Below are 24,718 nucleotides of genomic sequence, written 5' to 3' on the forward strand. Positions count from 1 at the left end.
TGCTGAATGTTACAGGTGTTACAGGAGTGATACATCTCCTGTTGTCTCTTGCAAGTATCAGGCTGTTGTTCTCCTTTATCTCATAGTGGACAGAAATTATTTTTTGGAGTGGCAAAAATAATTTGTGTGGCATCAAATTTGATGCAGAACACCTGATTGTTCTGTAAATAGTTTGAAATGTTTATTTAAAAAACCGCCTTGGCTGCATTTTTAGGTAAATAGCTGCAAAATACTTTGTTGTTTGCAAAACTCAGTTTTTTGAAGAAGTAACTATATAATTAATTGCCCAACATTGGTCATTATATACTGTATTTTGCAGACAGAGAGTTACAGGACTCTCTCCCAGAGAGTTAACATACTACACAGGTCTCAAACAATTTTCATTGTAAGTGGGCTAAAGCACTTAATTAAAAGTAGTCTAACATAAATGTAAATGCTGTAATTTGATTATTTTAATAAACCATGTAACTTGGATGGATTCGATGCTGGCGTGACCACAGTGCACACGTCTAATGTTGCTTACAGTGGTCCAAGGGGCCGCTCAGGGAATTTGTGTGTTTGCTCAGACACGTGAAAAATTAGAGGGAAAATTGCTCCCAGGTATTCCCTCAGGGCAAGCGGCTTTTCTCTGATTAGTCTCTGATTTCTCTGATTGCCCCATTGCCTTTGTAGTTTGTGATGTGTTTCAGGCCCTCCCATACCTTCTTGGAGTTGTTATCTGAGAAGTGATCCGATAGTTTATTTGAATAGTCCAGTTTTGCTGCTCTGATGCCTTTTTTAAGGTCTGCTCTTTCTCTGCTCTACATATCCTGGTCCCCAGATTTGTATGCAGAGTTGCGTGGCTTTAATAATGCCTGAACCTTACTTGTCATCTGGGGTTTATGGCTGTGGTAGACCCGTACCCGCTTTTACATGGTGACAGTGTCCATGCAGTGCTTGATGTAACCTAGCACTGCAGCAGTGTGAGTCTCTAGGTCGACATGTTCGAAGACACTTCACTCTGTGAGGGCAAAACAGTCCTGCAGCTGAGCCAGAGCTTCCTCAAAAAAGGTGTTGATAGTTCTGATGGTGCCCTTTGTCCTTTTCCTGAGTGGTGTGCATGCCAGGACAACAAGTAGAGAGAGGTGGTCAGACATGCTCAGGTGGGGGAAGGGAACAGATTTGTAGGCTTGGTTAATATTTGAGTAAACATGGTCCAAAGTTTTATTCCCTCTCGTAGGGGATTTCCCATGTTGAACAAATTTAGGCAGCGCAGTTCTTAAGCATGCTTTGTTGAAGTCCCCCGCGACAATGTGTACTCCTCTGAATATGCCCGTTGCTGTTCAGAGACCGACTCGTGCAGATAGACAAGTATATACATATTATAAATATTATTATTAAAAATAATAATAATGTATACTTTATTGATCCCCGTGGGGAAATTACTCTCTCTGCATTTAACCCATTCACTCAGTGAAGCAGTGGGCAGACAATCAGACGCCTGGGGAGCAGTGTGTAGGGACGGTACCTTGCTCAGGGGTACTTCACGGTAGCCGTTCAGTTGCACACAAATAAGAAAAGAACGCACACAATGGATGGCATTTTTTTTTTATTTTCCACAAAAGTTTATGATAATTTACAAAAACAAAAGTACTATTTGCATTAAATACAGGTAAGTGAGGAAAACAGAGAGCTCTCTCAACATAATTGCAATAAGTTCCACTTCTTACAAAGCATTTGTGCTTTCAAGCCTTCCTGTGTTTTTGTTTACTGAGTAAAGAAATCAGCATGACTTACCATCCTTCTCCCCTTAAAATACTGTTGAAAGTTAAAACCATGCCAGCACCACATTGTTTTATACAAAGCTTTTCTTCCACCATGCACGGTAGTTACTTATCAAAACTACTATTATAGAGAATAAAAGGTGGACGTGAAGCATTTCGAAACAGCCCCAATTCTTTCTTCAGCCCATTTCACTCTTCTCATTTGCTCTCTTGCTCTTTCGTTCGCCCTCACGCGCCGTACACGCTCTCATTACTGTAGGTCATGTAGAGAAACAGGTCCTCTTCATGGTGCTCCTGAAACACATAAAAATAGCAGAGAATAATCCACAAATGAGCATGAAAAGCGTGTGAACATGGAGACACAACCACAATGAAAAACAGAAGTTTATTTTGGATGTGAAATAAAACAAGTCAGCAATTTATCTAACTTCCTTCTCTGATGAAGTGTAAAAAGAATGGGAAAAAATGTGTCTTCATTTACATGTTACCTTTAGAGCTAATGAAACCCTCAACTGTATCAAGATGTTCACTTCTCTTTTCTAAATATTCTGATTTTGGCATCACTTTTCGGATGACAAAATATGACTAAGTTCATCCTTACTTCTGTTTACTTTCTGTCAGATGTGTATTAATAGGATTAGAAAAAGCGAAGTAACACTGCTGTCTAAGCAGATCCGCCAAAACAGTTTCAAAATGTGACGACAAATTCAGTATGTTATGCCTGGAGCAGCAACTTTTTAAAGCTTTTTCCTACTTTTTAAGCCACTTAACATGGACCTTCAAATTATTCAAGCATTAAAAAGGCACCAAACTCAAGGGATGAACCAGTGTTGTGTCTATACATACTAGGCAAATTGGCAGAGAACCATTTTTAATTTCTTTAGTTGGATCTATTAAAAAAAACATTCCCGGTTTGTGCCTGTTTCAATAAATTTCTGCACCTATTTTCCTAGAAAAATGTAAAGAAATAAGGGGCTACTCAAGACTATCTCACAGTGTTTTTTGTTTTAGAAAAGGGAAGCAATCTCTAAATGTGGATAACTGTTGTTGTGAGTCTGTGCGTGCGTGCACTGAAATGTTTACCTCATATACTGCAGAAAGAGGGGAGCTGGATGGGGGAAGAGAGTTGTTGACAAAGAAGAAGAGCGCCTCCTCTGGTCTCAAAGACACACGCTGACGGATTAGGAAGCACAACTGGCCGACTAAAAAAGGGGAAGGAGATAAAAGAGTGGATGATCAGTGTGTAGCAGACACAGGAGTTTCATTTCATGTAAGATGAGAAAGGGGGGAAAAAACTGATTGTGACAAGTTACAGATCAGTCTTAAGACTCAGCCAGTTACCGTAAAACAAAACTTGTGTAAAGCTACCAATAGATTAAAGAGACCAATAAAGGAGAACTGGAGAGCTCTCTGTAATTTTATCCAGTTATTATCAAACAGACCTATGATTCTCAAAGTGTAGGCTGGTGCCCCCTGGTTGACAGGGAAGGTACTGCAAGTGGGTTCCAGTAATAGCAGAATTTATGAGTATGTACAGTTACATATTTATGTAAATAGTACTTTTTATTCACTTTTGATTTATATAAAAATTGCATTAAAACTGGTAATGTGAGGTGGTTAGTTTTGTTTTAATTTGTCAAAGTGAAAGGCCTCCTGCTGTGCTGCTCCTCCACTGACACTTGAAAATCTCTAAATATGTTTAAAAACAGGCCCACAAAAGTTTTTAACTTATTGGGGACATCCAGTCTGGCCCAAAAGCTTTGGAAAGTACGTCAGAAGAGATACAGGTGGCTTGTGTGCATAGAGCAGATATTTGCTGTTTAGGCCTTTGTTGGCTGATCACCAAAAACTGCAGAAGAGCAAAGTTGAAACTGGCTTAAAGTAATTTGAAAACAGCTTTGATATTGCATAGTTTGTCAGCCCTTGTTAAAATATAACACGTCCTGCTTACAAACACTCTTCAATAATTCACTTTTTAATTTTTCCTTTGGCTTCAAAATATCTGTAATGTAGTTTCACCTGTTAAATCGGAGGGTACTAAGTATTTCTTCTTGTCCAGTTCAGGAGCTCGTGACCTCGGGGACCTCTCAACAATGATCTGCAAAAACACACCCCGAAACAAAAAGCAATCATTAACGAAGTAAGGCACAGAGAACAATTACCTGAATATAAACAAGAACAAATTCATTTACTTAACTTAAATTAGTCTTAAAAGAATAATAATGTTGTTGTTGTTTTTTATTGCAAACCTTTGAAGTGGATCTATTACACTTTTATTTACTTTCTATCACATATATACTGCTACAATGGTGGGTGCTCACATTAAACATGGCCAGAGTTCCAAATATCGAGGTCAGCAGATGTCCAAATAATCCCTGAGGCAAAAGTGCCACCTTTAAAGTGCCATCCAATCAGATGAAAGTTGTCTTAAAGGTAGAGTAGCTACAACAGTTGCTTTAGAGAGATGATGAACTGAGGTCCAGTAGAAGAAAAACAAGGTTTATTTTGAACCGAAGCTACTCTAATAGAGCCCAAGAATTAAAAAAAATATAAATGATTGAAATGACCATAGAAAGTCCACCTTAAATTACCATTCAGTTGTGCATAATTTTCAAGTGTAAATTGCTAAACTAGTTAAAGTACTTTACTATCAGTGTATTAATTTATAAAAACTAATCAAGTCTACTGGAAAAAGTCACTGTTGTTGTACTCACTGGTATCTTGTCAGGATGCTTGGCCCGAACTCTCTCTCCCTCTGCTCTCCTCACTTCTAGTGGTACTGAGCGCTGGTACTGACTGCCCATCTGAAACCATACACACAGAAACATGAAGTGTCTCACAATAGCTTTATTTATGCAGTAGACAAAGGAGAAAGCACACTGGCTGACTGACTTCAGTGCCCAGTGCATTCAGTTAACAAGTGATATTGACAGCTGGAAGAGCGAATCATTGTTTAATATCAATTCATCTTTAGGTTAAGAGTTTTGTAAAGGTCGTATTAGGAGTTGTGTACATTGTGTACATTGCACATTTTTGTGAGGTGGGTTGGAGTTTTCCATAAAAATAACACTAAATTGTGCCTGAAATCTATCTGTCAACAAACACAATACCAATACCCACTGCCGTTTTTGGAACGGGAAATTTATTTTTGATTTTTGTCAAACTGCAGACCTCACAGTCAGCTCTGCAAAGTTATGATGGGCTATTTTTGTTTTTATTTTAATAGTTCACTGATCCAAACATGCATTGCAAAAATTAACCCAAAAAACATGCGAAAAATGTTTACTGGATCGCCCAAAAGCAGGAAAGAAAACAATGATTACATGTTCATTAACCTCTACTAAAACAGCGCAGGACCATGACAATTAGGATTAAAATGCAATTCAAAACATCATTTTAGGTTCAATCAGGTTGGTCCTGATGGACAAAAATAACGTATGACATTTCTTTGACTGATTTTTATCAGTGTGGAGATTGTGCAGATTGTACAACTGTACCGTTGTGATCACGGTTACACCCGTTTGTGGGTTCACGTAGGTTGGGGTCATTATGAAGTTAGGCCACGTCATTTCTCACAACAGCAGCACCGGGATAAGCTCGCTTCCCGTATTTTAAGCAACCATAAAACAACCAAACCCTTAAAATAAGTCCAAGTACCTCCAACTCTAGCATGCAAAGGTCGATCGTAATTACAGTGGGAGAAATCCGATGTTTACGATGCTAGGTAATGCTAGTAAGGGCAGCTAACGTATCAAGACTGACTGCTCACATACCTTTAAAACAAGTTTTAGTCAAAACAGGTCAGAAAAAAAGATATACTCCAGTGATGCTCTGGGCTTTCAAATTTCCCCCCCAAAATAACCAGAATTCTTTTTAAAAGCTCAAAAAAACTGCACGATCACGGACGAGTCCGCTATCGCTGTCAAAGATGTCGACCGCTCTACTTATTCTGCTCAACGAAAACAACAACAAACACTTTAAACCCCGCCCTCTGTAATCTTAGCCAATCGGAGACGAGCAAGTAGATTGACAGCGGAAAGCACGGAATCTATTGGGTGGATTTCTCGATCCGTGACCAGTTGTCACCACCTCATATTCCTTGAGTGACGGCAGACATAACCAATATGTGGATGTATGTGAGGTTGCACTTGAGCCAGGCCCCACACCCATGATCGCACACTGCCTTGCTACGTGCACAGCGTGATTTTTTTTTTCTTTATCTGAACTGTTCATTTTGTTCTAGAAACAGCTCCTGCAGACACATGCCAGCAGTTTAATGCAAGTGAACTCTTACTGTGTACGTGCAAAACTAAGTTTTTCTTTACAAAGAAACAACATTGATTGAAAGAACTCCAAGCTTTCACAATGTTCTAATACGTTTTGTACATTGTTTTGTTATGTTTTACGCAGCTGTCTGTACATCTTGGATATGTCCTGTAGATTTTGCGTTATATGAGTGCACTCTCCTGCATGCAGGGCCCAATTTCAAAAACATACAATGCACAAAAAATACACCACATAAAGATTAAGATTGCAAGATCACTTACTTAATGCAGTGTACCAGGTATGGAAACTTTGTTGTTTGCTGGATTGTGGATTTTTTTAATAGCTCTAGACAGTTGCATTTCCCAATACGAATCCACAGAATGAAGCTTCAGGCAGTTCAGTTTAGGCATGTTTATAAACCATGCAATTATTCTCATAATTACAACTAGGGAGGTGAGGTTAACATTTTCTGCTGCTCGCCTTCTCATATTTATGTTTTCTGTGTGGCACATTCTGCCTTTTTAAGTGTATTAAAGTTGAAACGTTAACATTTTTGTTTTGTTAAAAATCACACAACACAATGTCTGGCTTTAGCTAGTTGTGTAAATTGCTATCATAAGTTATACATTGTTACTGATAATGCAAACTAAAGAAGTTTTTAATGTTTATTGACTGCTGTGAAGGGAATGAATGGCTCTACTCACGTTTAACCATAAAGTAAACAAAATTCAACATTAACCCAGCATGAAAACTTTACCTTGGGCGACATATATATTTTCAGAAGCTTATCACTCCTGGGAAAATAAAAGAAAGCTGCATTTTATGCAAGCTTTTATAATAAGGTAACCACGACAGACACGACTGCTCTTGTCTAAGTCTCTTATGGTGAATCAGCCCATAAAAGCAAGGAGTTTTGTGTCATTCAACTGGAACATCATCATCTGTAGGCAGCTCTCATACCAGACAGTAACCAATTGCTGTAAATCTCCACTATCTGCAAAAAGCAAAAATACAAGAGAAATGAGATAATGAAAGGAAAACTGTGATAAGACTGAAAAGATGACGACACAAAACTGACTAACAGGATGAAGCAACTGGTAATGAGATATTTCCTTGTGATGCAGATCCAGTGCTTCTGATATGGCATTCTGCAGAGATTTGGGCCACCCTTGCAGTCATTATCTGATCTGCATTCAAAGTCCACCCTTAAACGAGACCAGAGACTCAATACTTTAGCAGATGATTTCATTACTCGAGTAATTCAGAAGAGAAGAAAATGAGAGAAAAAGAGATTTATCAACAAGACGTTGAAGATATTCAGACTACTTTCTATTTAACTTTAATCTTGGTATTTTTTTGTGAAAAAGTTGCTGTACCCAGGGGTCCCTCCAAGTGGGGGACCGGGGGGGGCACTCACTACCCCCCAAAATTAGCTTTTCTTTCTCTCTTTTTTGCCGTATTTTTCAAGTAACCTACTTTTGACAACAGCATAATAAAACCTGTAATTCCGCTTTTAGTGTGCCACCCCAATCTTTTTAGTGGTCCCCATATGGCCACACCTTTGGAAAAATCTGAAGGAGCCCCTGGCTTTATAAAGCCAGGGCCTCCAGAAGTTTTAGATTTAACTTCTCCAGAAGTTTTAGATTTAATGGACTGTGTTGCCTCTGCAGTGCCGCGTGTTGTTTTCTTGACAATATTCTGGTCCGAAACAGCAGGTCACATAACAGAAAACAGGAAAGATGAAACATGCAAAGGCTTATCTTGATAACAGTGTATGAAATCAGGTGTATACAATGCTAACAATGTGCAAAATTTTAAAATATACATTCCTCTACCAATTTTTATCTTAATTTTCCTCTTTTAGCAGCAAACAATTTTACAACAGTTTTCTATATTGTTCTATAAGCATTAATATACAATCCTAAAATATGACACCTACTACCTACCACCAAGACATTTTCCTGTGAAGTCATATGACCCGTGAAACGTCCCTCTTAGATTGACCAGATGCTGCCAAAAACACTCCTTGTGCATGAATGGACTGGGGAAACCCTGGGATGACTTAGCATGCTGATGAGCTTGTGTGGCTGTTTATCCCAATTTAGGTGAAGTGAATCAGAGAATGGAAAGATATCTTAGATAGTTTGAACTTGCTTCATAGCATAGGGCCCAGTTTAACTGGGGATCCCATTTTGTGTTTACATACTCCCTGTATTCCAGTTATTTCTGTACACAGATTCATCATTTCCCACTAACAACAGCAAATTACGTCATAAAATTTACGAGGTTAAAGACGTTGCAGGGAAAAAAAATTCCATGAGAAGCTTGTGCCAAATCCATGTCAACATCACCTTCAGACAATACTGTGAGACAGGATGACAGGGGCGTACCACTGTGCCTCTGTGCCAACAGTCACAAGTGGATGTTAACCCGGTGACACCATTGATTCCTTGATTGATAATTGAGTTTGTGTGCTTTTCACTCTGTGAGCTGTGTAACACCTATGACTGAAAACAAGCCAATTTTAATAAGTGAGCATCACAGCTTGACACATACAGCCATTATTCTGTTCACAATAAGCTACTTTCCTTCTTTTTTTATCAGCTCAGACAATTGTTAGATTTGTCGAGTTTTGTAATTCAGGAAATAGCAAAGATCTAATCAGCAGACAATTTCCTTACTCTGTGGGTGTGTCGCCATAAAATGTGCAGTGGAAAGTTTAGGCTTGCACTAAAGCACACTAACTGACGGTTAAAAATGCAGAATCCATTGGATGCCTACTGATCTACACTTATAGCACACCCATTTGGCACGTGACTGCACTGATAAAAAGTGCTCATTAATAAGGAAGCTTTTTTGTTTTTTGCTTTTTTAACTATCCAAAAGCCATAAAACTTTATTTACTTGAAAGAGATATGTCGACATTTTGAGATACTGCCTCGAAAAATGTCTACTTAGTGCTAGCTGGTTATTTATTTATTTATTTATTAAGGGGGGGAGCAAGCTTCCTTGGTGCTCCTTCTCCCCATTGAATTGGACGTCTGAGATCAAATATATCTTCCCTGTGTTTTCCCAACTCCTTGTATATGTGGCTTTTAATTTAATCTCGCACCCTGCCCTTTATTTTTATCTGTACAGATACAGTACATGTACATGTATCGCTACATTTATATTAATTACTGTAATTACTGTTCCCTTTGGCAACTTTGAAAATTAAAATTAAAAAAGAAAAGAAAAAGCAGTGGATCTCAGAGCCGGTTTACATAGATAGTCCACAGAGAGCATGCGCGATATTCCCGCCGACTGACTGCTTGCTCACGTAGACACTGGGGGATGCTGGAGTCTGTACCCTGAGACCCTTACTGGAAGCTGAAGTCCCACACCTTCAGCTTCCAGTAAGGGCTGAGCTGTGAGCGTACTGGAAGCGGGGAAAATGGACTCGTGCAAAATGAGCGAGTTTGATAAGGGCCAGATTGTCATGGCCAGAGAAATGGGCGTGAGCGTTTCCGAGACGGCAAGCCTCGTGGGCTGATCCCCGGAGGCGGTGGTGAACACCTACCAAGAGTGGTGCGAGAAGGAACCGGAGACAACCGGAGGAAGGAACGTTCAAGAGGCTTTTCTGCGTGAGCGGCTGCCCGGCAAAGAGCACGAAAACACGGCTGCTGAGGAGGAGGAGAAAACAGGAGATGACGATGAATTTAAATATAGTGTGAGAAAACAAGAGACTTAGGATCGGTGTTTTTGTTGTTGTTGGTTTGTGTGTGTGCCTGTGTGCTTTGTATCGTTGGGTTTAGACATAGATTAGATTTTTTTTTTTTAATTTAATTTATTGTTGTTTTTTTCCATAGGTCAGTTGGCTTAATGAATTTTAGATGTCACAGTGATTTAAATTATAAGCTGAGATGAGTTTGTTTAAATGCCAAAATAAAAGGTGGCTTAAAACAATCAACAAATTAATGACATATCGTTTAACTGGGATCGGAAAAAAATAATAAATAAGCGATGTTCTCTAAGCACAATTTCTTTACCAAAGTATGTTTTTAAATCTACCAACAAATAAGTGTTGTAGAGTTTACACCAAAAAGACAACTGTCTTCAATATCAAGGACAAAGGACAACATGCTGCTGACATATGGACTCGGAGGGCACCAGCCGCATGTCTCTGCTCACTGTAGTTTCGCATTGCAAATTCATAATTTTATAATTAAACTGCAGGTGAACTCAACGTCATCTAGACTTGTTAATTGAGATTTAATTTCCTCTATTACTGCGTCACTTGTAATAACACAGACATATTTCTTTATTTTTAAGAAGGCAGTTTTTATGCAAATGCAAGACTCTAAAGTGCAAGCGGTTTTATTGCAGGAGTCTATTAATGGGAGCACAGCACACAAAATTGCGTAATATTTGTTGTCGGAGGACAAATATTCAGATTCCTAGCATTCCTATTAGAGTTCTAATTTACAATTTCCTGTCGTGGAGAGAAAGAGAGGTGCAGCCACTTGCTGTGGCTCCAAAACATCATCAACAGTTAACATGTTAAAACAGGTCAGCAATTTAAGTGTGTACATAAAGTGAAGTAATTCAAGGCTCCACCATTATGCTGCACTGGTGCAGGGCAAACTTTTACAGGCAAGTCTAGATAGAGTAGATTTTTGTTGAAACTTGCCTGCAGTTAAAAAAATATATATATATGTGGTGCAACTGGAAATTGAGCTATACTCTTGTTTATGTTTGAGCTGTTGGCTTTACCCTCTCTGCAGAGAAGACTGAACTCTTAGTGGACATAATGGTGTCTCAATAGCTTCCCTGTCGGCCACATTCCCAAAATCCTCTTTGTTTAGGTGCAGCACCATAAACTAGTCTTAACCCACAAATAACAGTAGCGTCAGCTTGTGTTATCTCACATTATTGGGAACCAACAAGAACACTGCAGCACTCTCCTCCAAAACACGACATGAGACAAGCTTTAAATGATCAAATCAGAGAATGTGAACTCTGACTGTAATAGTGACCTATGTCATGAGAAGGTTTATTGAATTTAGATTTTTATGACTATGCAGTTGAATTGTGATACAGTGCCACTTCATCAAAGTTGACTTGTTTCAAAATCAAACATATTTAAGCAGCAACTGTTGCATTAAAGTTTGTTTGAAGACATAAAAAGACGTTAACGTGCTCGTAGCCTTTGCTGGTAGTGCTTTGACCTTCACTCCAAATTGTTGGACCTCTACATGTCACACAAAAACTTTTACACTTAGGTTTGTATCTTTCCTCAAAAAAGCTGTTTTTCCCTGATGTTTTGTGTGTGAGAGGAATAATATATTGGAGTCAGCTCACAAAGGCTTACATTGAGTCTAAACACTACATTATACTTTACACAAACACGATGAAAAATGTTACAATATTAAGTTTATAACTATGAAAAAAAGAGAACACTTCCTTTGGGTTTTATTCAATTTCAGCTGTGCTTTTGATCGAAGATCACCTGTGACTATCTGATATGTTTTTTTTCTTGCATTTTTATTCAGGCCTTCACATTTATTGCAGTAGGAAAATTCTTTCAGTTTGTGGCTGCAACGAATGGTAACTGGTAAAGCTCATAAGCATAATTCAGGTGTTAACTGGATTTGTGTTAGAGTAAGCTATGAAGTCACTTAATGTAGCAACTACATTTTCTATTAAAAGTAGGAAAACATTTAGAACGAGCAGTTTCTATTGACATTAATTTATGAATCTGTAGCACTGTGAGCTCGCTCTCTCTCCACTGTGATATTGCTCAGTGTAGCTCACCCAGCAGTCTCTTTGTCTATCAGCTATAATCATTTGAATGCGACAGAATCATTGCAATAAGGATCTCGGTGTTTAAGTGAATGGGAAACCCATTGGTCTACAACAAAGACATGAGTGATAGATTGAGTATTGTTTCCTTAATTTGTACACCCACATGTGCCTGCTTGTAATAAATTATGGGTGTTGTATTAAAACCATTAACTTATGTAATTACAAGGCCCAACCTAAAGTACTGTGGCCCACCCAAAATCAGAATCCTGGCACTGTGTCCGTCTGCTGATGTAGTTCAGCTTAAAATTTAAAAGTTCAGCTAGAAATCAGCCTCAATTCACTGTCAAGTCACACACAATGTTCAAATATTTTTTTATTTCAGAAGTCTGCGTTTACTGAAATGTGTCCCATGTAACCTATGTACCTTGTTGTACGTCTTGGAATTGTCTCGCAGATATCTCATGATAGATCTCATGATTTCTCTCCTGCACGCAGGGGCCCATTTTTCAAAAACCGTATATTACAACAAAAAACATAATACAGATTCCAAAAATAATATTTCTTGGGAAAAAGTAATTTCCATAAGAAAATATATATTTTTTTAAAAACACAAATCTACTGATGTACACACAATATTTGTAATGTACTGTGCATAGCAGATAAAAACCATAATACCCACACCCCCTTTCTGGCAGTCTTCAGCAGTTCACTTTGCTGCTTCATGCAGTAAAATGAATACATTGTTCCAACACATGAAACAAACGAGAGCCACTGCTACACTGAGATGCAGTCTTATAGCATTTTGAGCTGCTGCATTGTCCTCTAGAAATGTCACTGAATGTCCATCATCTTTAATCCAGCAGTTCCTGAATCAGATAACTGAGTTTGATCCTTTATAGTGTCCACTCTTGGGTCAGGCTGTGGCTGTGGCCGCTGTCAGTTTGAGAGCATCTGACAGGTTGTGATTCTTGATTCTGGAGCTGGCTATGGTTTCCAGATGGGATTTGGGCACCCATCCACGTTGCCGATCAGAGAGCTTCGTCCCTTCTACCCAGTCTGGAAAAAAAAGGATAGAATCCAACATGAGTGATTTCTTCAAATACTTGTAGGCATTTCTAGTTGGGAATGACAATGAAAGTAATGAGATGATCTTACTGTCACTGCTTTCCTGGTGCACCAGAATGACATCAGCTTTTTCTAAGGACAACTCATCTGGCTGCTGAGCAAAAAAAGCTCGGATACACTGCATCTGTTCGAAATCTGGAAGAGAAAAAATGGAAAGGATAAAAGTTAAAGGAAGTTCCTAAACAGAACAGCTCTAATTCATCAAAAATTAAGTCAACACACCATTGTGTTAAAGTTTCTCCCACTGCTTATATATTTAGGTTGTTTGCAGAATGCTGCAGGATGCTGTCCCCAGTACTGAATGGACTGATGTGTATTTAGAAAAATCATCATGCTACAATGTTATGAATGGAAATTTTGGGCCCAATTTAATGTTTTCCTTTGTAGTAGTCCATCCAACTATGCGTGGGCCGACATTAGGCAAGAGGTAGTTACACCCTCAGCATTAGTTAGAGTCACCAATTAATCCAACAAGCGTGCTTTTGGATTATGGGAGGAAAGCAGAGCACCCAGAAAAAATGCATCAGGTACAGGAACGTCACATTACAGACCGCAATCAAGAGTCTTTTCTCCCTTTAAGACTAGGTCATTTGTCCAGCACTTGTCAATAGAAGATTGTAGACAACCTTGCATCTATAGGCCTCTCTTTCAAATGCTAGACTCTAAATCTCACCACTGCTGTGAAAGACAAATGATTTGATTTTAAACATTTTTTGTTCCTGTTTTTGCTAAAATCCAAATGCTTTGCTTTAGCCGGATGTGTAATTTACTGTCATGTACAAATTCATATTGTTATTGATGATATAAACTGGAGAAGAATCTTTAACACATTGTTGGCTTTATTGACAGCAGTCAATAAAGGGATTTGAAGGGTTTTACTCGCATTTAACTATGAACTAAACAAATTGCAACATCTAACCCAAGGTGAAAACTTTACCTTGTGCACTAGAAAAATCTACTTCAGTATGGGGCCTGGAGAGGGCGGATATCCAACGAAGCTTATCACTCCTGGAAGAACATTTAAAAGAAGATGCGTCTTATACAAACTTTTTGATGCGGTAAAAACTGCAGACATTACTGCTACTATCCAAGTCTCTTACGGTGCATCAGTCCTGAGGAGCAGGGATTTTTGTGCCATATACAACCGGAACAGATTCTTCTGTAGGGAGTGAAGTTTGACACGACAGTTCTCGACTCGCAGCTCTGATACTGGACAGTGATCAATTACTGTAAATCTTCCCCCTCTGCAAACAGCAAAAATCACAGAAGAAATGAGCCAGCGGAAGGAAATCTGATTATCGAAGAGGTGATGACATAAGACAGTAGATATGAGGGTAACAGGATGAACCAAATGATAATGAGAGAGATGCTTAATGCCTGGTGATGCATTACTGTTCATTCACAAAACAACGTGATTGTTCTTACTCCTTTGGTAGTGAAAGCAGCAAGTAGTCATTGAAGAGGTGCAAATAAGCATTTCTCTCCGTCTCCTTAAGAGAGAAATCCATCAGCTGAGTGACAGGACCTTCTCGAACCATCCTCCGAGACTGGCTAATCAAAGGAAGAGTCTGCAATTGAAAAACACACAAAGAAAAAAGAGGAAGATAAAGCAGATATTAAGTTTTAATGATTGTTAATGTCAAACTACTATTTAAATGGGGAAAAATTAACTCCAGAGATTTGGTAGTTTTGATTGTTGGGAAGCATACTGGACACATTTGGACAGTCGTTACCCACCTTGCACTCAAAGTCCACCTTAGCGCTGAGAGAGACCAGAGACTCGATGCTTTTCATTTGAGAGATGCTGTCATTACCTTCTTGAATAATCTAGAAGAGTGACAAACAAAAGACCGATTTCACAACAAGTAGTCTGAGATATTCAGCTTATTTTTAGTAACTGTAATTTTGCTATTATTTGTAAATATTCAGTGAATTTAAAAAAAAAAAAAAGTGTGTCGCTGTACGTTCTCCAGTTGTTTCAGAGCTTTGATGGCCTGCGTTGCCTCCGCCGTGCCGCGTGTTGTTCTCTTGACAATATTCTGGACAGAAACAGCATGAACGTGTTCAGGTGAGAAAATAGCAAAAAGGACCAAACATCAATTAAAAGCTGCTGCAGAGAGCTTTCATACACACCTGGACCAGCAACTTAAGTCTTGTAATCCTTTGGAAGGGAAGCACAAGGAAGGAGCGAAGAGGAAGTCTCTGACAAACAGCACTCTTCTCTATTTTCTCCACGATCATTTTAAACCTTGGATTCTCATTCCTAGAAAGAAAAGAGAAATTTTAACCATAATTAAAAACAAACAAACAAACAAACAAATAATAAATAGATACAAGAAAAATTAGAACCAAACAGAGGAAACACACAGCATGATTCAGTGGCTTACATGAGTCTCTGATAAGTTGCATCCTGATAGGACTGGTTGGTGAGGTAGGGCACATAGGCTTTTCTGAAGAGCGGACACTGCCGATAAATGATGTCGCAGACGGTGAAGTGCATGACGTCTGATTCCACCCGCTCCTCCAGTTTTGACAGAAAACTAAAAATCATAAAGCAGCATTTTTTAAAACCAAAGGCTTCAAACTCTGTGCCTGCAAAGCACAAATAGGCACAGAAAGATAGATGCATGTCAAACTATCACTATATATTACTCATTATAATAATGGTGTACTAACTACAATAAGAAGTTTTTGAGCAAAAGCATATTTTAATTATGAAGTTGATATGTGACACCTGTGCAAGATTTCATGGCAGGTGCTTTAATCTTAAATCTAACAAACAGCAGTAAATGACAGACTTTAGTCTCATAGCTGTATCTAAATGTAAAGGCAGAACTAGTTCAGGTAAATGCAAATGTATAGCCGAGTTATAGTTCTGACCTGTGGCTAATGGCACGAACATCAACCAGCCTTGAGAAGAGCCAGTTCTTGTCCTGAGTGCTCAACTGCGCCCCCAGCTGTTTAGACTTGACAAAGTGGTCAACGACAATTTCCAAACTCCGGCAGTAGGATGCTTCCGAGGTAATAACTTCAAACCTCACCTTGAAACCAAAAGCAAAAGTGAGAATGTTAAGCATGTGTCAGCAGCACAAAAACTGCAGCTAATAACCACACTGCTGTCAGTCTGCTAGAAGCTTGGAAATTTCAAAGACTTGTTCCACAATTTCACAACAAGTCTTTGAAAGTTTACAAGGAAAAATATTTATGCAACTGAATATTCTGGCAAGACACGCACATCTGCCAGTAAAACGTAGATAACCTGGAGGTTTAGTCTGGAATGTGACAAGGAATCATTTGGACAGTTTGAGTGGGCATAAGTGTGATGCAATGATCATGAAAAGCGGATTCATGTAAGTCACACGATTTCCTATAAACAGTTTTTAAAAAGCTGACAATGTAAAATGCAATCCGAGCACTTCTTAAGAAAACCTTAAGAAAAGATCTTAAGAAAACAGGTCACTCTGCTTCAGCACAGGAGGGATTTGTACAGTTGTACAGATAAAATGAGTCTAGAAATTTTAAATACGGCATTTAAGTAGCCGGAAGAGTCTGAATTTCCATTAGGCAAAAATGTTTTGCCAGTTTTTTTCCAGAATTGCAAATACAGACTGTTACACTGATCCTTAACATTTACGACACATAAATGTAACAAATTACAATTAAATCAAGCTCAGAAGCTTAACAGGAAGTCTGTAAGGAAAGTCACAGATAACCGTCATGCAAACAACTGCTAGGAAAACAGACCATCTATGAAAAAATGACTAATAATATTACTTCTATCAATCATCTGATGGAAAGTTACTTGCATAATACTCCTGCTCCAGTGAAGTCTAAAGGAAAATACATGATTTGTGAGGATTTTTATGCAATCAAATGCCGACCATTTCATATGTGGATTAAGTCAAAGTTACCTCCTGTAGCCGCCTCTGGTCCTCTGTGAGCTCGTCTAGCTCAGCACTGTTCCTGACCCCCGGCAGATCTCGCCACAGCGAGGACGACTGTGAGATTGACAGACGCGGGGAAGAAGCTCTACGTTCACCCTTGGGGTGTTCAGGGAGAGGCAAGCTTTGGATAGAGACAGAGCCTGTGTGGGAAAAGGACTGGGCATGTGTTTGTGGGGGTATGGGAGGAAGAGCTCTGCGGGCAGGAGGAGGTGAGGGAAGAGGAGACGAAGTATGGTCCTCACTCACAGAGAGGAATTCAGAGCGAGCCTGGCGCAGGATCTCAAAGTTCTGGGCTGCCTCGCTGTATTGCTGATAGAGCTGTGCGGCATCTGGGTGAGAGGCAGCAAGAGAGACGAATAAATAAAGAGCGCACGAGACAAAAAGAAGGTAGGGATTTTATTATTTTTTTTAATTAAAAGGAGCAAAGGAAAAACAGGCCAGACAGGAACAGCGCTACCCATAAGGAGCTGTTTACATTTGTCTTTGCATTCCAACAAGTAGGTGTGTGGAGGGAAAGTTGAAGTAGCAGCTGTTTTTCCTCCGAACATGTTAGAAAATATGAATGCTTGCAGAAACATGCCCGTGACTTTCAAATATACCAGTATATACAGTGCAGCCAAAGACACATTACTGCCCCATTTCTCCCAATATCCATTTCAAGATATAATTAGCCAAAAGGACCACTGCCATTTTAGATCTTTTAAATCATCATTTGTAAACGTGACAAAGCACTAGTACACAGCACTCAAAGTTTATGGCCTTTACAGTTCTAAGCCAGTGAATCACACGCATTCAAGGGAAATACTCAAGTTGCATCACGCTTTTCCCGACTGCAATTAGAGCAGAGTACGACCTGTCACTTTGTTACCGACAAATTGTTGCCTTCTTCCAGTGAATCATAAATAAAGACACATGCAACAACAAATCATAAGAACTGAGCTGATGTGCTTGACTTGTATGTAAAGTGTATATACTACTACTTTTAAAAAGTAAAGAAGCAAAAAAGAAAGGTAGAGCAGAGATACTCACTGTAAAACCTTGAATTACTTTTCTGTCTTTCGATTGTGCCAAAAATATTCCTACAGCACCAGGAAAGAAAATTAAATATAAGAAATGTGACATGACCTATTTGCATTAATGAGCAAATTATAGGCATTTCTCTTTTATTAATTTACATTATGGCTGACCTTTCACTGAATAATGTACGGTACTTAACAAATTTATTAGACCACCACAGCTCCCCTAATTTAACAGCGTTTGCCCAAATCCTTTTTTAATGCTTCTGTAATATCCAAACCTTTAAAAATTATATTTTTAATACTAAAACGAATTATTGTCGCTATCCACCAATGTTCAAATTTACCGTTTTACGCAAAAGCAGAAAAACAAACAGCACAGTAAAGCATATTATTCTTTGAGATGCCAAATCAGTCATTTAATTACATTCATGAACAGAAAACATATTATATATGCTCGATTACTTAATTGATATTAATTAATTGATAGCTATTCTGACTTCTCAGAGAATTTCAGAGTGCCAGTTCAAATGTGTTATTTGCCCTAATAAATAACAATATAACCTTTTTAGTTTTAAACACAAGTGGTCTAATAAATTTGTTAAGCACTCCCAAACTAAAGCAACACAGCTAAGACAAGACTGTTCTTAATATCAGGTACATCAAATCAAATGTTTTTAAAAATGTGCATATATATGTGCATCTATACACACGCACACACACACGCACGCACGCACACACACACAAAGGCACAGTATATGTGACAGTTATTCTCACCTCAGCCCCACTTCTCCCAAGCTTTTGCTCCGTTCATCCTCATCATCTGCAATATAGAAGTATCCATTTGTTGACACATTGTACAGCAACATAGCTGTATTTAAATAGGCAATAATTTAAATAAATAAACTGGTTAATTTAGTAAACTTGATAAATAACTGAAGAGATTAGTGTTCAAAGCTTAGTTCTTGTGTCTTTTGCCTCAGAATGTGCTCAACTCTGACTTTTTAACTCCTGCTCTGGGCTTTCCCGGGGCAGGAGTTTGTCCGTCTCCACCTACTCTTATCTCCTCCCACTACCTGTATACTCAACGCTGACGCAGTTTCCACTGAAGGTAGCGTTTTGTGCTCAGATCGGGGTAATGATAATGTTCACTGATGTCTGCCTATGATCTGAGGTCCCCGTGACTGATTTTAAAAAATTAAATTAAATTAAAAACGGAGCAAAAATACACTAAGGCTTCAAGTAAGAGGAAATGACAAGATGACTGTAACTAGAATTCCTTTTAAAAAATAAATAAACAAACACAGTCGTGAAGCATTATTTGGTGCATGAGTAAATCCTGAGACTGTTTAATCTAGTTTCCTCTGAGGTCAGTCTATCTTGAAATGTCATTGATTAAATGATTAAAATTTCATGCGTTGCCATTTGATTTGAAAGAGGAAAAGGTTTTTTTTTGTTAAAAAAAAAAAATGAGTAAAAAGGAGGGAGGTGAGGTAATAATGGAGCTTTCCTGGAAACATTAGGACTGAACTGAGAAGACAGCCACAATGTTTCCATCCTCAACCTTCTTTCTTTACCTGTTGCATAAAATACTCTGGTTCTGCGATCCCTTCCAACACCTTCATCTTCTTCCACGTCTATATTTCTTCTTTGAGTTGTTTTACGGACTCCCTTTCTTCGAGATGGCACTTTGGAACCCGGTTTCCGAGAACTGTAGGAGCTCTCCAGATTCCCTACTTTCCCCTCTGCCTCCACCCCTGCCTCTACGCTATTCACCTCAGTCAGTTCTGGTACTATCACCTCCACTGCATTAGCCCTGTCCTCGGGCTCCTTTCCTTGTCTTTCTTCTTCACTTTCATCCCTTCCATAGTCCACCCCCTGGCTCTCACCCTCACTAGAGGGGCACAGGAGCTCAGACTCACAGTCATGATAAAGAATAGGGCAGCTGTTAGGCTTGTAAAGGGTGTTGTTCGCACTTAAATACATCTCCGCTTCCTTCTCTCTGAGTTCTTCTTTTTCGCTTTCTTTCAAATTAAACTCGTCTTCAGTTTCACTGACTGTCACCTTTATGTCTGACTTTCCTAACTGAACTTCACCAGAAGACTCTAAAGTTGTTTTGTCCATGCTGCAATCTTCCTTCTTTTCTGATTTTAGTGCCGTGTCAGCATGAGTGTGTGTATGCGTTACAACATGCATAGCCGTGAATTGGTCAGCATGCATGTGGGCTTGGCTCTGCCCCATACCTCTCGCATCGAACAGCTCTTCCAGCTCTGGCTCTAAGTCATCTTCTTCCATTCTCAGCTTAATCGCAGGCACCTCCCTTGTTTCTTCTGCAACTTCCTCTGGTGGCTTAGCATTGCTGGTCTCAGTCTGGTTGGCAGCTGGTTGTTCTTCCTGGGCCTCTGTGCTTGGTTCTTCCTCTGAATGTCCCAGGATCTCACGGACCACATTTTTAGCCCATTTGAGGTGGGGGGCTTGGGAATGCCGCTTGGGCTCCTCAGACACGCTCCATGCCCCACTCAGTCTGATCCGAAGAGCTTCCACCTCCTCTGGACTCATTCCTGTAGTGTTTATCCGATCAAAGATGGGCTGAAGTTGATCTATCTCTGATTGAGAAATTGGACTTTGCATCTCTTTCTTGTCTGTTGGCCCTTTATTTTTCTCTCTCCATTCCTTGAGAAGTCTGTCAGTTTTTGAGTCCTTTCTTCCCATTTCAGAATACGACTGCTTCCCTTTGCTTCTCATTTCCTTTCCATATTTTAAGTTATGAACCTCTGAAGGTGCTGTGGAGTGGATATTGCTTTCAGTTGCTTCTTCCGTGGACAGCCTCTCCTCCCTCTGAACTTTATGCTCACTTCCTGTGTCCCGGTTGTTTATCATTGGGTGCTCATCATTCCTACATAATCTCCGAAGCGAGTCATTCTGAGGCTGCTGAGTGATGTCATCAACCAACTCATGGTGAGTTTCTAAATTCGGGTTGCTTCTTTCCACTCCTCCGATCTGATCAACCTGCAATGGCAAAATATTGCTGGGTTTTGATCGGGGAAGAGTTTGCCCAACCACACAGAAGAGGTACTTTGGCTGCTTCTCCTCCCCCTGATCCTCCCCGTCAGCTGTTTCCACCTCCCCCATTGTCCGTTCTTCCTCCCTCTTCTGATCTCCCACAAATCCCTGGAAGCCAGCAGGTGCCTGGGTTCCACCTTCCTGGAATTCCTGACAGTCCCTAAACCCTTCTTCACTGTCCTCTCCTCCACTTGACACGGTCACGAAGCCATCCTCTGTGGACGGCATTTCGTCTCTCTCTTTCTTCCACCCTACCTCACTTCCTCCTTCACTCTCAGAGGGTGGCCAGTAATTACACCCATTCTCATCGTCTCTGTCATCTATGACATTGTCTCCTTGTTCATCCCTTTGCCAGCTTTCCTCTACCCCTGCATCACTGTCAGACAGATGTTCCTTCCCTCTCTTCCCTCTCCTGATTTCCCCCACATTCTCCTCATCTGCACTGACTCCCTCCTGTTGCCTCTGTGCGTCTTCCCTGCACTCATTTCTCCCCCCCTGCCTTCTTTCACAATCCGGTTCCTCTTTTACTGGTCGCCCATCTCTTCCTCTCTCTGTCTGTGAGTCCATACTCATGTCTCCTTCTCCCCTTAGCTCTTTCCGCCCTGTGTGCCTCTTGCTGTCTTCAAATTTGTCTGTGCTATTCTTGCCCCTCTGTGGCTCTAACCACATCCTTCTCAGCTCTGGCACACTGCCAGTCTTTTCTCCTTTATCACTCTCTTGTCTCTCATTTCTTACTTCCCTTTGACTTTTGTCAGCAGTTCTGTCTTGATCCCTCCATGTTTCTCTCTCTCTTTTCTTTTCAAAACTGCTGTCTCTCCTTGATTCCCGCTCGTCATACCTGTCCCTGTTTCTTCTATGTCTCTTCTCACTGTCAGGATCACTGCTCCACTCTCCACTGCTGTGAGTTCGTGCTGGCGGACTGGGAGCCCACTCATTCGGTAATCGACTGCTTCTGCCTGTTGTATCAACCATTCTAGTACCAGCTTCTTTTTCCTTCCTTTTCCGGTCTCTCTCAGACTCATACTCTCTTCTATCCCATCTGTCTTCCCTTAAGTCTCTCCCACCTTCCCTCCCCTGCCTGTCAGTTTCTTTCCTTCTTTCTTTGTCTCTGTTTCTGTCTCTATATCGCTGCATTTCACGATCTCTGTCATTTGCCATTTTGCCCATGTTGTCCCCCTCACTTCTGCTGTATTGAATTATCAGCTCCTCCCTCTCTCTGTCCCTCCCTCTTTCTCTCCTCGTCCCTCTTTCATCATCATCACCTTCACTCCTGATGTCTCTCCTTTTCTCTCTTCTTCTTGCATTCTCATTCTCCTTTCTATCTGCATAGTTCTCTCTGTCCTTTCTTCTGTGTGGGGAACCCATTCTTACCTCCCTCTCGTGCATGTCAGGCCTGGGCTTTTCTCTCTGTCTTTCTCTTCTATCCCAAGAATCATCCACCTCTCTTCTGCTGTCTTGAAACCTAATATCAGACAACTCCTGATATCGTCCCCTCTGGCGTAACTTCTCATCTTCTATGTATCTTCTTCCAGTGGGTTTCCCCTCTTCCTTTCCTCTGCCTCTAACCTCATATCTTTCCTTCTCAACCTGGAATGTCCTCTGTCTTTCTTGGTCCCAGACATCGGTCTCTGCTTTTTTGGGGGGCCTGTCATTCCACCTCCTTTCCCCTCTTTCTTCATCCATCTCAGTACCGGGCATCAATCTTCTATCAGGACTTGTAAGACCTTTTTTCATTCTGGGAAATGTGTCACCTTTCTTTGCCCTCCTTTCTAGCTCTCGCTTAAACCGATCAGCCATTGCCAGTCTGGGACTTGGATCCAGGGGGATTTTTCCACCTGGCTGAAGCTTGTGGTCAGACCTGCTTGTGTTTGTTAAAGTGTCAAAGAGGGTCCAACTGGGCCTTTTGGTCCCCATAGTACCATAGTTATTGGAGAACCTAGAAAAGAGCAGTCAGTATCAGTCTCGAAATTGCATTACATTAAGATTCAAGCCAATATGTCAGATAGATGACTACAATATTGACCAAATTAAGTAAAATATAAAGCTTAATAAAAATTTGAATGAATATTAGTGGCATATCAATCATGTGGAGAGCCACAACCTCTAAAATGTTATAACTTGGACAATAATCTGTGCGTTTTCTGTCTGCATTTTTAACACGTTTTGCACTTTCAACAAAAATCAAGACAAGACGAGATCGTTTTTTTAACAACAGAAAATCGAGAGGCAAGTCAGTGGAAGAAAGTGAGACCCTTTTACAGCGTTTTAAGAATGCATTAGAGACCTGCAAAGAACAGCATACCAAACGCAGCCTTTGAGAAAGCAAGGCCCAGTGACACATAGGCACGGCATGTAGCATACAAACCACATCTCGCAGTTTAACCAGATCTAAATATGTCTTCTAAGCAGAAGCAATTTGCAGCGTGGTATTTTTTAATCCATCTAAAATAATAATAATAATAAAATAAACAACTCACCTGAATGTTGTATCCGGTGAAGATCTGGTCTCCTCCTCCTCCCCAGCCCAGCCCAGCTCAGCTCAGCTCAGCTCAAAAACATGGGATTGCACAACACAAAAATTCCCTCCTTGTGTTCATATTATCAGACTGACCCAAGATAAAGTCCTCCTTTTTAAAAGAATAAATAAATTCAGCTTTAAATCTCCTCTGGCTTTTCCTCTGGTGAAAAGTTAATGTTTACGCCTAAAATTGCTTTGCTGCCTCTCCCCCACCTCCCGTCTTCGCTCAAATTCCCAAACAAGTCTCAACAGATTGACACTTATCTTTGCCCTCCTTTTTCTCTGTCTTGTCCTCGCAGTCGCTGAACAGAGAGACCTCTCATAAATCAAGCAAAACTCGAACCGAGTGCGTCCACGGATTCACTCCCTTGTTCCGCCGACGAGATCGCCTCTGTGGACCCCCCGAGAAAAAAAAAAAAAAAGCAAAACAAATCACACAATACACAACTCTCTGCGCACTCCTGCACCATTCCTGTCTCACACGAAGTACAGGAAGCACACCTCCTTGGAGCGCCTCTCTTGGATCAGTGATTGGTTGATATGAGGTAGTCGGGTGTGTCTGCGCAACACACACGGACACATACAGCCAGGTAAAGGCGCTGAAGGAGAGTGGGGGAGGGGAGGAAGAAAGTAGGTTTGAAAATACAAACTTTTTTGGAGCAAAGCAAACAGAGGCCTAGTAAAACTTGCCTGCGTTCCCTGGAGAGGCTGTACAGAGAGAGGGAGGGGAAGGAGAAACACCAACTGTTCCTTATGATTTAAAAAGAGAGCGAGCGAGATGAAGCAATCACAGAGGGAGAAACTAAGGGAGGGGTGATTTGTATAACAATGACAACTTTACTATGTTTATTAACTACTGAGAAAGCCTGACATGAAAGCTCTGAAATGCTGTGACTCACTCTCATTAGCATGGTTAAATAGAAACCCACATGATTACTGTCATTGCCTTGTTTCACAACTTTGTTGCAACTGCGCTCAGATTTTACGCACTTGCTAAGCGAATTTGCACAACACCACGTTTTTTAAAAAGTAATTTGGAAAAACACTTTCTGCCAGACACACACACCTGGCTAACTTCTCTGCAACAAATCCGACTTCCAAGAAGGCTGTTAGGTCCAACTGATGATGTAACTACACCCCATGAGTCAACTTTACTGCATTTTACTGAAAGGTGTTTCTTTACCTTTACCTTTCCCATTTACTTTATAACAAGAAGGAGATCCATTTACTTTATAATCT

The 24,718-nt window shown here is 40.2% G+C and overlaps 2 protein-coding genes across 4 annotated transcripts; both read right to left on the bottom strand.

Moving 5' to 3' along the window:
• Positions 1–1,570: 1,570 nt before the first annotated feature.
• Positions 1,571–5,719, bottom strand: zgc:92606 (uncharacterized protein LOC100000242 homolog). The gene is made up of 5 exons (XM_031744288.2): positions 5,537–5,719; positions 4,478–4,567; positions 3,783–3,861; positions 2,847–2,965; positions 1,571–2,057 (listed from the first exon to the last, which is right to left on the bottom strand). Exons 2-5 carry the CDS (start codon positions 4,565–4,567, stop codon positions 1,992–1,994), a joined length of 354 nt encoding a protein of 117 aa, XP_031600148.1. The 5' UTR covers positions 5,537–5,719; the 3' UTR covers positions 1,571–1,991.
• A 6,449-nt stretch (positions 5,720–12,168) lies between these two features.
• Positions 12,169–24,170, bottom strand: arhgef5 (Rho guanine nucleotide exchange factor (GEF) 5). 3 transcript variants are annotated; one of them, XM_031744163.2, is made up of 16 exons: positions 23,439–24,170; positions 22,333–22,897; positions 19,476–20,907; positions 18,676–18,721; positions 17,912–17,961; positions 16,850–17,211; positions 15,819–15,979; positions 15,326–15,478; positions 15,072–15,201; positions 14,903–14,977; positions 14,676–14,765; positions 14,364–14,506; positions 14,039–14,182; positions 13,876–13,946; positions 12,969–13,073; positions 12,169–12,869 (listed from the first exon to the last, which is right to left on the bottom strand). In XM_031744163.2, exons 2-16 carry the CDS (start codon positions 22,873–22,875, stop codon positions 12,727–12,729), a joined length of 3,648 nt encoding a protein of 1,215 aa, XP_031600023.1. In that variant the 5' UTR covers positions 22,876–22,897; positions 23,439–24,170; the 3' UTR covers positions 12,169–12,726. The 3 variants fall into 3 exon arrangements, with proteins under 3 accessions (XP_031600023.1, XP_039475380.1, XP_031600021.2); XM_039619446.1 differs by having other exon boundaries at positions 19,476–22,897; positions 23,439–24,168; XM_031744161.2 differs by having other exon boundaries at positions 20,142–22,897; positions 23,439–24,161.
• Positions 24,171–24,718: the final 548 nt, after the last annotated feature.

Source organism: Oreochromis aureus, linkage group 11 (assembly GCF_013358895.1).
Source record: "Oreochromis aureus strain Israel breed Guangdong linkage group 11, ZZ_aureus, whole genome shotgun sequence".
Taxonomy (NCBI): Eukaryota; Metazoa; Chordata; class Actinopteri; order Cichliformes; family Cichlidae; genus Oreochromis; species Oreochromis aureus.

Bases quoted from the DNA above. Each gene is read 5' to 3' on its own strand.
- arhgef5 (XM_039619446.1), bottom strand. From the start codon at position 22,875: ATGGGGACCAAAAGGCCCAGTTGGACCCTCTTTGACACTTTAACAAAC. The intron at 14,978-15,071 runs GTGTGTATGAAA...GTTTCTGTCCAG, and splicing joins GACTTAAGTTGCTGGTCCAG to AATATTGTCAAGAGAACAAC. The intron at 14,766-14,902 runs GTACAGCGACAC...TCACTCTTCTAG, and splicing joins CTCTGAAACAACTGGAGAAC to ATTATTCAAGAAGGTAATGA.
- zgc:92606 (XM_031744288.2), bottom strand. From the start codon at position 4,567: ATGGGCAGTCAGTACCAGCGCTCAGTACCACTAGAAGTGAGGAGAGCA. The intron at 3,862-4,477 runs GTGAGTACAACA...GTGTTTTTGCAG, and splicing joins AGCATCCTGACAAGATACCA to ATCATTGTTGAGAGGTCCCC. The intron at 2,966-3,782 runs GTGAAACTACAT...CCCCTTTTTTAG, and splicing joins AGTACCCTCCGATTTAACAG to TCGGCCAGTTGTGCTTCCTA.